At 43.5% G+C, this 13,365-nt stretch overlaps 1 protein-coding gene across 5 annotated transcripts in view; it reads left to right on the top strand.

The window, feature by feature from the left end:
- LOC137326706 (centrosomal protein of 128 kDa-like) overlaps positions 1-13,365 on the top strand; it is a 359,621-nt gene that overhangs the window by 81,727 nt on the left and 264,529 nt on the right. For all 5 annotated transcript variants that reach the window (XM_067992037.1, XM_067992041.1, XM_067992038.1 and 2 more), the window contains exons 10-11: positions 1,763-1,837; positions 6,336-6,462. In XM_067992037.1, coding sequence (XP_067848138.1) covers positions 1,763-1,837; positions 6,336-6,462 — 202 coding nt within the window. The remainder of the gene's footprint in view (positions 1-1,762; positions 1,838-6,335; positions 6,463-13,365) is intronic.

The raw sequence follows: 13,365 nt of genomic DNA, 5'->3' as shown, positions 1-13,365 counted from the left end.
ATAACCTGAACATGAATCATAGAATGGTTATAGCACTGAATGCGGGCATTCGGCCCATCGAGCACGTGCCGGCTCTTTGTAAGAACAATTCAGTTAGTTCCATTCCCCTGCTCTTTCCCTGTAGCCCTGCAAACTTTTTCCCTTCAAATATTTATCCAATTCCTTTTTGAAAGCCACAATTGAATCTGCTTCCTCTTCAGGCAGCGCATTCCAGATCATAACTACTCGCTGCGTAAAAAGGTTTTTCTTCACGTCGCCATTGGTTCTCTTGCCAATCGATCCTTCCACCAATGGGAACAGTTTCTCTTTTTTTTAACACGGCGAGTTGTTATGATCTGGAATGCACTTTCAAAAGGGAATTGGATAAATACTTGAAGGGGAAAAATTTGCAGGGTTATGGGGAAAGAGCAGGGGTGTGGGACTAATTGGATAGCTCTTCCAAAGAGCTGGCACAGGCACAATGGGCCAAATGGCGGCCTCCTATGCTGTATCTTTTTTTTTATATATTCGTTCACGGGATGTGGGTGTCGCTGGCGAGGCCAGCATTTATTGCCCATCCCTAATTGCCCTTGAGAAGGTGGTGGTGAGCCGCCGCCTTGAACCGCTGCAGTCCGTGTGGTGACGATTCTCCCACAGTGCTGTTAGGAAGGGAGTTCCAGGATTTTGACCCAGCGACAATGAAGGAACGGCGATATATTTCCAAGTCGGGATGGTGTGTGACTTGGAGGGGAACGTGCAGGTGGTGTTGTTCCCATGTGCCTGCTGCTCTTGTCCTTCTAGGTGGTAGAGGTCGTGGGTTTGGGAGGTGCTGTCGAAGAAGCCTTGGCGAGTTGCTGCAGTGCATCCTGTGGATGGTGCACACTGCAGCCACAGTGCGCTGGTGGTGAAGGGAGTGAATGTTTAGGGTGGTGGATGGGGTGCCAATCAAGCGGGCTGCTTTATCTTTGATGGTGTTGAGCTTCTTGAGTGTTGTTGGAGCTGCACTCATCCAAGCAAGTGGAGAGTATTCCATCACACTCCTGACTTGTGCCTTGTAGATGGTGGAAAGGCTTTGGGGAGTCAGGAGGTGAGTCACTCGCCGCAGAATACCCAGCCTCTGACCTGCTCTCGTAGCCACAGTATTTATATGGCTGGTCCAGTTAAGTTTCTGGTCATTGGGATTGCTCCCCTTGGAGCTGAGATGGTTTTGATAGAATAAATAAGGAGAAACTGTTTCCACTGGCAGGAGGGTCAGTAACCAGAGGACACAGATTTAAGATAATTGCCAAAAGAACCAGAGGCAAGATGAGGAGAATTTTTTTTTCGAGGCAGCGAGTTGTGATCTGGAATGCACTGCCTGAAAGAGTGGTGAAAGCAGATTTAATAGTAACTTTCGAAAGGAAATTAGATAATATCTTGTGGGGAAAAATTTGTAAGGCTATGGGGAGATAGCAGAGGGGGAGACTAATTGGATAGTTCAAAGAGCCAACATAGGCTCGATGGGCCAAATTGCCGCCTCACGCGCTCTATGATTCACTGACCTGGAGTCTGAAATTTATAAGCCAATAAAACTGTGGTCTGACCTCAGCAGTTTGAGTGGCCATAATTGTCTGGATTTTCCTATTAAGATCAGTGGCCTTAGAGGGACAGGTTAGGTTAGCAGAAAAGATCCACAGTGCTCCGAACCCCAGACTACCTGCGAGCAACGTCATGGGAGGTTTGCTGTATATTAACTACATCTTAATGCCTTTTGTACTTACCTATTTCTGTATTGTATGTTCAGATTGAACAAGAGCTTGGCCGCACACGGCGAAGGTTGGATCAGTCGGAAGGAAGTCGGGAAACACTGGCCAGTCAGGTACGCTAAAGTCTGAGAAGAAATTCTCTGTTATTGTTCCGATTTATTCTTAGGTGGTGTATGTGGTCATAATTGTCCTAGGGGTGTGGAATGAAACCTCTCCTGAACCGTGGCTAACAGCTACAAATTGGAGCGATATTGTTATGCTGCTCCTTGAAGGTGATTGACAGCCTAAGAATTATTAGATCTTAAGCTGGATATTTAAACCAGGAACATAAGCTGTTCCATCTGCATACTCTATCAATTAACAAAGAGCCTCCCCATCATATATTGCAAGTGGCGAACCTCTAAATTCTTAAAGATTATGGCTTTAAGCCCCACTGCAGGACGTGAGCACTTAATCTATTAAATAATATTCGTTCCATTGCTGTTTGTGGGATATTGTGCACAAATTAGCTGCCGTGTGAGACATTGCGGGCAGAAGAGCTGCTCCATTGCCTCCATAATATGCGTCACTGTACTCCTAGCTACATGATTAATTGAATTCAGTTTCACAGCCATGGTAGGATTTGAACTCTTGACCTCTGCCTTGCTTGTCCAGTAGCATAGCCACGATCCTCAAGATTTACTGTGCCCACATTAAAAATGAAGGTCAGTGTTGGGAGGTCCCTCCAGCTGCATCCTGTTGTTGAGTTTTTAAGTTCTTGGATGAGTCCCATCTTTTATCTTCTAGTTTTCAAACCACTTTCTTTTGCAACTTTATCTCTTTGATCTTCCCTTCTGTTTCTCTTCCCCCTCCCCCTCCCCAAGTTTCATAGAATCATAGAAAATAGGAGCAAGAGTAGGCCATTCGGCCCTTCGGGCCTGCTCTGTCATTCAAAATGATGATGGCTGATCGTCTAACTCAGTACCCTGTTCCTGCTTTTTCCCCATACCCCTTAATCCTTTTAGCATTAAGAAATATATCTATCTCCTTCTTGAATATATTTAATGACTTGGCCTTTACTGCCTTCTGTGGTAGAGAATTCCACAGGTTCACCACCCTCTGAGTGAAGGAATTTCTCCTCATCTCTGTTCTAAATGGCATACCCCATATCCTGAGACTGTGACCCCTGGTTATGAATTCCCCATCCATCGGGAACATCCTCCCTGCATCTAGTAGAATTTTATATGTTTCGATGAGATCACCCCTCGTTCTTCTAAACTCGAGTGAATATAGGCCTAGTCGACCCAATCTCTCCTCATACCTCAGTCTGATAAACCTTGGTTGCACTCCCTCCATGGCAAGGACATCCTTCCTCAGATAGGGAGACCAAAACTGCATGCAACACTCCAGATGTGGTCTCACCATGGCCCTGTACAACTGCAGTAAGACACCCCAGCTCCTGTACTCAAATCCTCTTGCAAGAATGCCAACATACCATTCGCCTTCCTAACTGCTTGCTGCACCTGAATGCTCGCTTTCAGTGACTGGTGCACAAGGACACCCAGGTCCCGTTGCACCTCCCCTTTTCCCAATCTATCACCATTCAGATGATAATCTGTCTTTCTGTTTTTACAACCAAAGTGAATAACCTCACATTTATCCACGTTATACTGCATCTGCCATGTTCTTGCCCACTCACCCAACTTGTCTAAATCACATTGGAGCCTCTTTGCATCCTCCTCACAGCTCACATTCCACCCCAGCTTTGTGTCGTCTGCAAACTTGGAAATATTATATTTAGTTCCCTCATCCAAATCATTGATATATATTGTGAATAGCTGGGCCCAAGCACTGATCCCTGCGGTACCCCACTAGTCACTGCCTGCCACCTGGAAAAAGACCAGTTTATTCCTACTCTCTGTTTCCTGTCTGTCAACCAATTTTCAATCCATGCCAGTGTATTCCCCCTAATCCCATGTGCTTTAATTTAGCACACTAACCTCTTGTGTGAGACCTTATCAAAAGCCTTCTGAAAATCCAAGTACACCACATCCACTGGTTCTCCCCTATATATTCTACCAGTTACATTCTCAAAAAACTCCAGTAGATTTGTTAAGCATGATTTCCCCTTCCTAAACCCATGCTGACTTTGTCCAATCCCATTAATGCCTTCCAAGAGTTCTGTTATCACATCCTTTATAATAGACTCTAGCATTTTCCCCACTACTGATGTTAGGCTAACTGGTCTGTAATTCCCTGTTTTTTCTCTCCCTTTTTTAAATAATGGGGTTACATTTGCCACCCTCCAATCTGTAGGAACAGTTCCAGAGTCTATAGAATTTTGGAAGATGACCACCAATGCATCCACTATTTCCAGGGCCACTCCCTTTAGTACTGTGGGATGTAGATTATCAGGCCCTGGGGATTTGTCAGCCTTTAGCCCCATTAATTTCCCTAGCACTTTTTTTTACTAATACCGATTTCCTTCAGTTTCTCCCTCTCACTAGACCCTTGGTTCCCTAACATTTCTGGGAGGTTATTTGTGTCCTCCTTTGTGAAGAGGGAACCAAAGTATGTGTTTAATTGTTCTGCCATTTCTTTGTTCCCCATTTATAATTTCCCCCATTTCTGACTGCTCCCTGATTCTTATGTTTGCCTGGCATTATAACTGAAGTGCATCGGTATATCCGATTCCAGCCATGGATGATGCTGTGCAGAAACTTGCAGTGTAAGATAGTGCTGTAAGTTCTAAGACTCTGCCACCCACTGGAATTGGGTACTACAGCTATATAAGCTTGTTTCGGTATAGATGTGCGTTGCCATGCTGACTAGTGGGAAGGACTGTGCACTGGGCTTTTAAAAGGTGATTTTTTTTTTTCCTCCTTATTCAGACCCTGATGATAAGTGGGCATGGTTGTCAAGCATTCTTGCTCACTCATTTGGTTGGTGCCTGACAGAGAGCCGCCTGAAGGAGTGTTCATTTACATAAACAAAATCTGGTTCGAGCAGTTCCTTGAAATCCCAAAGAGAAGCCTGGTTCAGAATCACCTTTCCAAAGGTCAATAGGCATTCTTGTGCATGCTTCTTTAAATGAGACACGTAGAAGAAAGTTTATGACCCTGAGCTAGGTTTCCCCCAAGTATCTGCCAAGCAAGTTCCAGACCAGTTTTGGAATACTGTATTTGCAGTATGAAACTGCTGCCATTAATTTATAATTCACCACATGACAAGTGCCGAATCTTGGGGAAGGGAAAGAAAATGCAAGGGAATTCTCGTGCGTTGCTGTTGTGCGCCACTTTGTGGGATTAAAGCATGCATTTGGCATGTCCTTGGAAGAAGTTAGCTGCTTGTGACTTTGGTGAGAATAGAGTATGTTTCAGAGACCCAAAAACATCAGCATTTGAAACAGGCAGGTAAATATAATTAGGACTATTTGCTTGTGTGGAGGGTGAACGCTGAAATGGACTGATTGGGTGAAATGGACTGATTGGGCCAAATGGCCTGTTTCCTTGTTTTAACTTCTATGTATAACCTGAAACAGAAAATGCTGGAAATAGACAGCAGGTCCATTGTTGTCGGCTGTGAAGAAAAAGGACAGCTCAATGTTTCAGCTGTGGACACTTAATTCTGCCCGTATCCTAACTTGCACCAAATCCCGCTCATCCATCACCCCCTGTGCTTGCCGACCTACATTGGCTCCCGGTCCAGCAACGCATCGAATTTAATGTTCTCATCCTTGTTTTCAAATCCCTCCATGGCCTCGCCCCTCCCTATCTCTGTAACCTCCTCCAACCCTCTGAGATCTTTGCACTCCTCCAGTTCTGGCCACTTGTGCATCCCTGATTTCTTTTGCCCTAACATTGCCTTCAGCGCTAAACACTGGAATTCCCTCCCTAAACCCTCCACCCCTCTCCTTTTTAAGATGCTCCTTAAAACCTACCTCTTTGACCAAGCTTTTGGTCACCTGTCCTAATGTCTCCTTATGTGGCTCTGTCAAATTTTGTTTGATTACACTCCTGTGAAGCGCCTTGGGATGTTTTATTATGATAAAGGCGCTATATAAATGCAAGTTGTTGTTCTTAAGTGGAATCAGGAGTTCTAATGAAGGACTGACGTCTCTTTCGGGTGCTGATGTATTTCCAGTATTTTCTGTTTATTTCAGACTTGCAGTTTTCTTTCCCTTTTTTATTTCTGACCATAACTAGAATGCATTCATCTAAAACCACCTTTACTTTTGTCACAGTATCCCCTCTTGTGCTGCCTCACATACCAAATGACCAAGACTTCCTGTGTTTTTAAATGCAGCTCGTTGACAGCTGTGGACAGTCTGTTTGCTCCACGGAATATGGCTGGATATCCTTGTTTGCCTTGATTGTACTGACTTGGTGTCAGTCGCATTTTATTTCTGTACTGAATAAATCTATTCAGAACTGTTTCTGAATGAGGATGCCAGATAATGTTTTATTTCCCCATTGTTCATTGCTAGAAAAGTTTAATAACTTGAGCAATGTTCTATTTAACTGCTGGACACGTCTGCTACTGAACACAGAAAACACTTGCATGATGAAAAGGTATGAAATGCAAAAATGGTAATGCTCTGCTGATCCCACTGAGTCTTATCTGTGAATTTAGATAGATGATTTACGCTCTCAACTGTTGAAGACCGAACAGGAACGAGCAACCTTGCAACACAGGATTTCACAGTCGCAGCAGAAAAGTTATCGTGGAGTAGAGGAGGATGACCGACTGATCCAAGCAGGTGAGTGATAACCAACTGGATTTTCTTCTTCAATATCGTTGCTGCTTCTACATCAAAATACATTGCAGCTTTTTTCAGTATAGGTAAGTTGAACATGAGTTTAAACAGCATTTTGCAACTTGGTTTTAATGATTCTGAATTTGGGCCCCTGAAGATATTGTCGCCTTTAGCAGAGGGGTGTGCTTCAATGGGATGAATGACTTGTCTTATGTTAAAGGCACAATTTGCCTGGTGAAATTCTTTTTCCTGTTAACATGGAACTTTTGACCTGGTGAATTTACATTGGCTTTTTTGACTGTGTAAAACAATAGTTTAAAAGTAGTTGTACAGTACTGTCTGATATTTATAAAACATTCCCATTTAAAAAAAAATGCCAATTTTGGTCATCGAGAACGATTCATCAAGAAAAGCCCACTTAGTCCTTCAATGCCTTTCTTTCCACTCCCTACACGCTTCCATCAAACTGTATTTTCAGGGTCCTCAATATTTTTGGCTCTACTTGCCTTGCCTGGGAGATTACACTTTGAGTAAAGAAGTTCTTGCTAAATCCTTAATTCACTTATTTAAATTTTGTCTCCTGTGGCCCTATTTTGGCTAAGTGTTCTGAGTTTAATTTACCTATGTCATTTAATATTGATGAGATGCCATGTTTCCTCTTAGAGTTTGATCATAGAATCATAAAAAGGTTACGGCACGGAGGGAGATCATTCGGCCCATCGAGTCCGCACCGGCTCTATGCAAGAGCAATCCAGCTAGTCCCACTCCCTGCCCTATCCCTGTAGCCCTGCAAATTTTTTCCTTTTCAGGTACTTATCCAGTTCCCTTTTGAAGCCATGATTGAATCTGCCTCCACCACCCCCTCGGGCAGTGCATTCCAGATCCTAACCACTTGTGTAAAAAAAAAGTTTTTCCTCGCGTCACCTTTGGTTCTTTTGCCAATCACCTTAAATCTATGTCCTCTGGTTCTTGACCCTTCTGCCAATGGAACAGTTTCTCTTTATCTACTCTGTCTAGACCCTTCATGATTTTGACTACCTCTATCAAAACTCCTCGCAACCGTCTCTGTTCCGAGGAGAACAACCCCAGTCTATCCACATAACTAAGGTCCCTCAGCCCTGGAATCATTCTAGTAAATCTCTTCTGCGCCTTTTCTAAGGCCTTCACATCTTTCCTAAAGTGCGGTGCCCAGAACTGGACACACTACTCCGTTGTGACCGCACCAGTGTTTTATAAAGGTTCATCATGACTTCCATACTTTTGTACTCAATGCCCCTATTTATAAAGCCCAGGATCCCGTATGCTTTTTTAACCGCTTTCTCAACCTGCCCTGCCACCTTCAACGATTTGTGCACATTTAGCCCCAGATCTCTCTGTTCCTGTACCTCTTTTAGAGTTGTGCCCTCTAGTTTATATTGCCTCTCCTCGTTCCCCCTACCGAAATATATCACTTTGCGTTTTTTGCGTTGAATTTCATCTGCCACGTGTCCGGTAATGCCACCAGTCTGTCTATATCCTTTTGAAGTCTATCACTATTCCCCTCACTGTTTACTACACTTCCAAGTTTTGTGTCATCTGCAAATTTTGGAATTGTGCCCTGTACACCCAAGTTCAAGCCATTAATATATATCAAGAAAAGCAGTGGTCCCAGCACTGACCCCTGGGGAACACCACTGTACATCTCCCTCTGGTCAGAAGAACAACCGTTCACCACTACTCTGTTTCCTGTCCCTTAGCCAATTCTGTATCCATGTTGCTACTGCCCCCTTTATTCCATGGGCTGTAATCTTGATGGTAAGCCTACCGTGCGGCACTTTTTATCAAACGCCTTTTGAAAGTCCATTTACACCACAAAAACTGTATTGCCCTCATCAACCCTCTGTTACCTCACCAAAAAACTCTATCAGGTTAGTTAAACATGATTTGCCTTTAACAAAATCCGTGCTGGCTTTCCCTAATCAATCTACACTCATCCAAGTGACTGTTCATTCTGTCCTGGATTATTGTTTCTAAAAGTTTCCTCACCACTGAGGTTAAACTGACTGGTCTGTAGTTGCTGGGTTTATCCTTACACCCCTTTTTGAGCAAAGGTATAACATTTGCATTCTCCAGTCCTCTGGCACCACCCCTGTATCTAAAGATGTTTGGAAGATTATGGCCAGTACCTCCCCAATTTCCACCCTTACTTCCCTCAGCAACCGAGGATGCATCCCATCCGGACCGGGTGACTTATCTACTTTAAGTACAGCTAGCCTTTCAAGTGCCTCTTCTTTATCAATTTTTAGTCCATCCAGCATCTCAACTCTATCTTCCTTTACTGAGACTCTGGCAGCATCTTCTTCCTTGGTATTCAGTCATTTTTGAGCTTCTTCATATAGTTAAGGCTGTTGCTGCAGTGTGGTCCTAAACGAATGTTGCATTGTTGGAGGTGCTGTCCTTCAGATTGGATGCTAATCTGAGGCCTGATTGCTGGTTCGGGCAAATTTTGAAGATCGCGGCACTATTCAAAGAATAGTTTTCCAAGATTTCTGGCCAATATTCCTCCTTCAATCAACACCATCAAAAAATATTTAGTTATTCATATCATTGATGGTTTTGAGATGTTGCTATATGCAAAGTGGTTGTCAGGTCTACCTGCATAAGTCACTGCATTTTCAAAAGTAATTGTGTGTGAAGACTTTTCTGAGAGACTTGATACTGTGCCACAGATTTTTTTTTATTTTGGTAACTTTATTTTTTAGCTTATACTTTTCCTGGGTATATACTTGTATAGCATAATATTCAACATAGTTTTAAATGTTCCATTTTTCCTCAACTGAGGTATCTTTCATTAATGTCCTGACCAACATTTAACTCTCGACTAATGGCATCAAAACAGATTAATTGCTCATTTATCTTATTGCTGTCTGCTGTGTGCTAACGGGCTGCCCTGTTTGCCTACATTACAATAGTGACTACACTTTAAAAGTAATTCATGGAATGTGAAGAACTTTGGGACATTCTGAGGATGTGAAAGGCACTATATAAATACAATTTATTCCCCTCCCCCTCTCACCCCCTTGTTTCTTTGGAGGATGATTTGTTTAGTCTCAGTTCTTGCTGCTGGTGATTGCTCGATATTTTGACATTTAATCATATGTAGTCAGTAGTCCCTGGAGGCTACACTACTGTGTTCCGGATAGTATGCTGGTCACTTGTAAAAGCCAGATTTAGATGCAAGTTATCACTGGTCCCTTGACACTTTGGGGCTGATTCTCATTCTACGCCCCCCCCCCCCCCACCCAACACAAGTAATGGTCCGGCAGTGCGATGAAAATTGCAATGCAGCATCTACGCCACCTTTCACCACCAACGTCTGGATCTGCGCCATTTTGACAGGGTCAGGGTGGGGTGGCTTATGAATGAGCAGCTCAGGGGCCTCATTGTCCCAATCAAATCGGGGTCATATGACATCAATAGGATCCTGATAACCAGTGGTGCATAAGAGTCACTGCAGGCTGCTCAGAAAAAGTTTACATAGAATTTACAGTACAGTAACGAGTAATTCAGCCCAACTGGTCTATGCCAGCATTTATGCTGCACACGAGTCCCCTCCCATCCCTCTTCATCTAACCCTATCAGCATATCTTTCTATTCCTTTTTCTCTTGTGCTTATCTAACTTCCCCTTAACTGCATCTATGGTTTTTAATTGATGCATTAAAGCGTCTCCTGGCCCCACAAGAATTTCCTCCCTGCCCCCTCCAGTGCCCAACACAGGCAGACTTCCCCTGCCCTCTAACTTGTCAGGACCAGCTGGGCTCTGGTGGTGAAGCTGCTGGAGTAGATTGGCAAGCTACTCCAAAAGCACGATTGGCTTACTGACGACTCTAATGAAGCCTGACCATGGAAATGGCTTGGGCCTCGGATATCTCCCATCGTGTGGATGACGGGCTTACTCCATCCCCTTGAGCCAAGAAGCAATCCTGTACGGCACTGGTTGCAACATTACATTGTTGTTTTTACATACCTGCTTATCTCATCATATAATTATTGACCTGGAATTTCCTCTGCATTGGTGCCCAGAGACGAGCGTAATCTGGGCACAAACCAATTACATGGCTTAAAAGATCGTGGAATTTTAGTCATAAGTGAGTTACGCACATAACTACAAAACGCCCAAGTCTCCTTGATCTTCCACGGCTGTCCATCAAACCCTCCACCAGAATGAATCTCTGCTCACAAAACTGGCCACGCCTCAACTCTCATGCGAGTATCCTCCAATTGCGCTCATTTCGAGGGGGTCTCCACATTGCGAACAAATTTTCAGGAGCAGCAGGAAAGAGGGTCATTCTCCTGGTGTTTTATTCCACTTTTTTGAGCGTTTTCAACAAACTTATCTTCACTGAGACTTACTCTGTATTTTCTGTTTCTTTTAATGCATTTTTATGGCTTAAGTATTAGTCACATTAAAAATTGAAAAGCTTTCCTGATTTCCTGACAGTGTTGGGATAAATGGTTCATTCTCGGACTGGCAACCAGTGGCCAGTGGTGTTCCGCAGGGGTCGGTGCTGGGTCCCCAACTCTTTATGATCTATATTAACGATTTGGAGGAGGGGTCCGAGTGCAACATATCGAAGTTTGCATATGATACAAAGATGGGAGGGAAAGTAGAGAGTGAGGAGGACATAAAAAACCTGCAGGGGGATATTGACAGGCTGGGTGAGTGGGCGGAGATTTGGCAGATGCAATACAATATTGGAAAATGTGAGGTTATGCACTTTGGCAGGAAAAACCAGAGAGCAAGTTATTTTCTTGATGGCAAGAGACTGGAAAGTACTGCTGTACAAAGGGATCTGGGGGTCCTAGTGCAAGAAAATCAAAAAGTTAGTATGCAGGTGCAGCAGGTGATCAAGAAGGCCAACGTAATGTTGGCTTTTATCGCTAGGGGGATAGAATATAAAAACAGGGAGGTATTGCTGCAGTTATATAAGGTATTGGTGAGACCGCACCTGGAATACTGCATACAGTTTTGGTGTCCATACTTAAGAAAAGACATACTTGCTCTCGAGGCAGTACAAAGAAGGTTCACTCGGTTAATCCCGGGGATGAGGGGGCGGACATATGAGGAGAGATTGGGACTCTACTCATTGGAGTTCAGAGGAATGAGAGGCGATCTTATTGAAACATATGAGATTGTGAAGGGGCTTGATCGGGTGGATGCGGTGAGGATGTTCCCAAGGTTGGGTGAGACTAGAACTAGGGGGCATAATCTTAGAATAAGGGGCTGCTCCTTCAAAACTGAGATGAGGAGAAACTTCTTCACTCAGAGGGTGGTAGGTCTGTGGAATTTGCTGCCCCAGGAAGCTGTGGAAGCTACATCATTGAATAAATTCAAAGCAGAAATAGACAGTTTCCTGGAAGTGAAGGGAATTAGGGGTTACGGGGAGCGGGCAGGAAATTGGACATGAATTTAGATTTGAGGTTAGGATCAGATCAGCCATGATCTTATTAAATGGCGGAGCAGGCTCGAAGGGCTGATTGGCCTACTCCTGCTCCTATTTCTTATGTTCTTATGATTATAGTTTCTGAAACGCACTGTGCCTGATGTGCACGAATGATGGTGAAATAAGTTGAAACTTTAATTTTCATACTTCAAGAGGAGAAATTATGGTGTGGGTTTGGCGTTTTCCTTGGGCTTTGATTTTTTTTAACGTGATTTAAGTTTGGGCATATTCTAAAGAGATTGTGAGGATACATGAGTGTAACTTGACATCAGAAAATGGGTGCAGCTTCACGCGCAATTCTGTGTCTAACTTCCGGATTGCACCAGAACGGAGAAACTCCAGGCCCTTATCTCTGTCCTGCTCAAAGAGTCTTTTGCAGACTTCTTGTTTTTAATTCTGTTCACCACTGCTTTACTTCAGCTAGACTACTTCATTTTGTAGAATTGTACACCTTACTCCAGCTGTGGCCCAACCAATCATTTGTAAAGGTTTAGCATGACTTCCTTGTTTTTGTATTCAATGCCCCTATTTACAAAGCCAAGTATCCCATACACTTTCTTAACTGCCTTATCAACTTGCCCTGCCACCTTCAAAGATTTGTGAATATGCGTCCCTCTGCTCTCGCACCCCACTCAAAATAGTATCATTTAGATTATATTGCCTCTCCATGTTGTTCCTCCCAAAATGCATCACCTTCCACTTATCCGTGTTAAATTGCATCTGCCATGTGTCTGTCTATGTCCTCCTGAAGTCTGCTACTATCCTGCTCACTATTTACTATGTTGCCAAGTTTTGTATCATCCTCAAACTGCGACATTGTACTCCCCATATCCAAGTCCAGGTCATTAATATATAACAAGAAAATATAGAGTTTAAAGATGGTTTCAAAGTTATTGAAGGTAACAGGAAATTCATAATCCTGCTGACAGCTACCGTCTGATTTGATCAGATTGCCCCTGATGTAGCGAAGAGGTGAGATTTTGAGGTTAGGAAGTCCTTTATGCAATCTGGTAGTGATGGAGTGGTTTAAAAGTTGTACCAATCACAAGGCATTCTTACTACTGTTGCCAGCCTTCTGTTTTATTTGCCCATGTCTGGTTTTGAGACAACTGGAAATTTTCCTGATTTTAAAAAGTGACGTATCAAATTTGCTGATTGACTGCCCATTTAAAAAAATTATTGCGGTCACAACAAAGTGAGTGTCCCATCGGCCAATAGATAGGGCCCAGCTAAAGCAGCTTACCTCAACTGGAAGGGGGGAGGGTGGGAGATGGAAGGATTCCCATTCTTTGCATGATTAGTTTTGAAAATATTCTGTTTTGCAGCAGAGATTGAACACTTGAAGCACTCTTTTATCAGATGTGGCTGGGTAAGTGTGCTGACAGGCAAAAGGAGTGAGTGAGTCTGTTTGGAATGTTGGAC

Source organism: Heptranchias perlo, chromosome 10 (assembly GCF_035084215.1).
Source record: "Heptranchias perlo isolate sHepPer1 chromosome 10, sHepPer1.hap1, whole genome shotgun sequence".
In the NCBI taxonomy this organism is placed as follows: Eukaryota; Metazoa; Chordata; class Chondrichthyes; order Hexanchiformes; family Hexanchidae; genus Heptranchias; species Heptranchias perlo.
The sequence above is the reverse complement of the archived record's forward strand: the minus strand, read 5'-3'. Positions and strand labels throughout refer to the sequence as shown.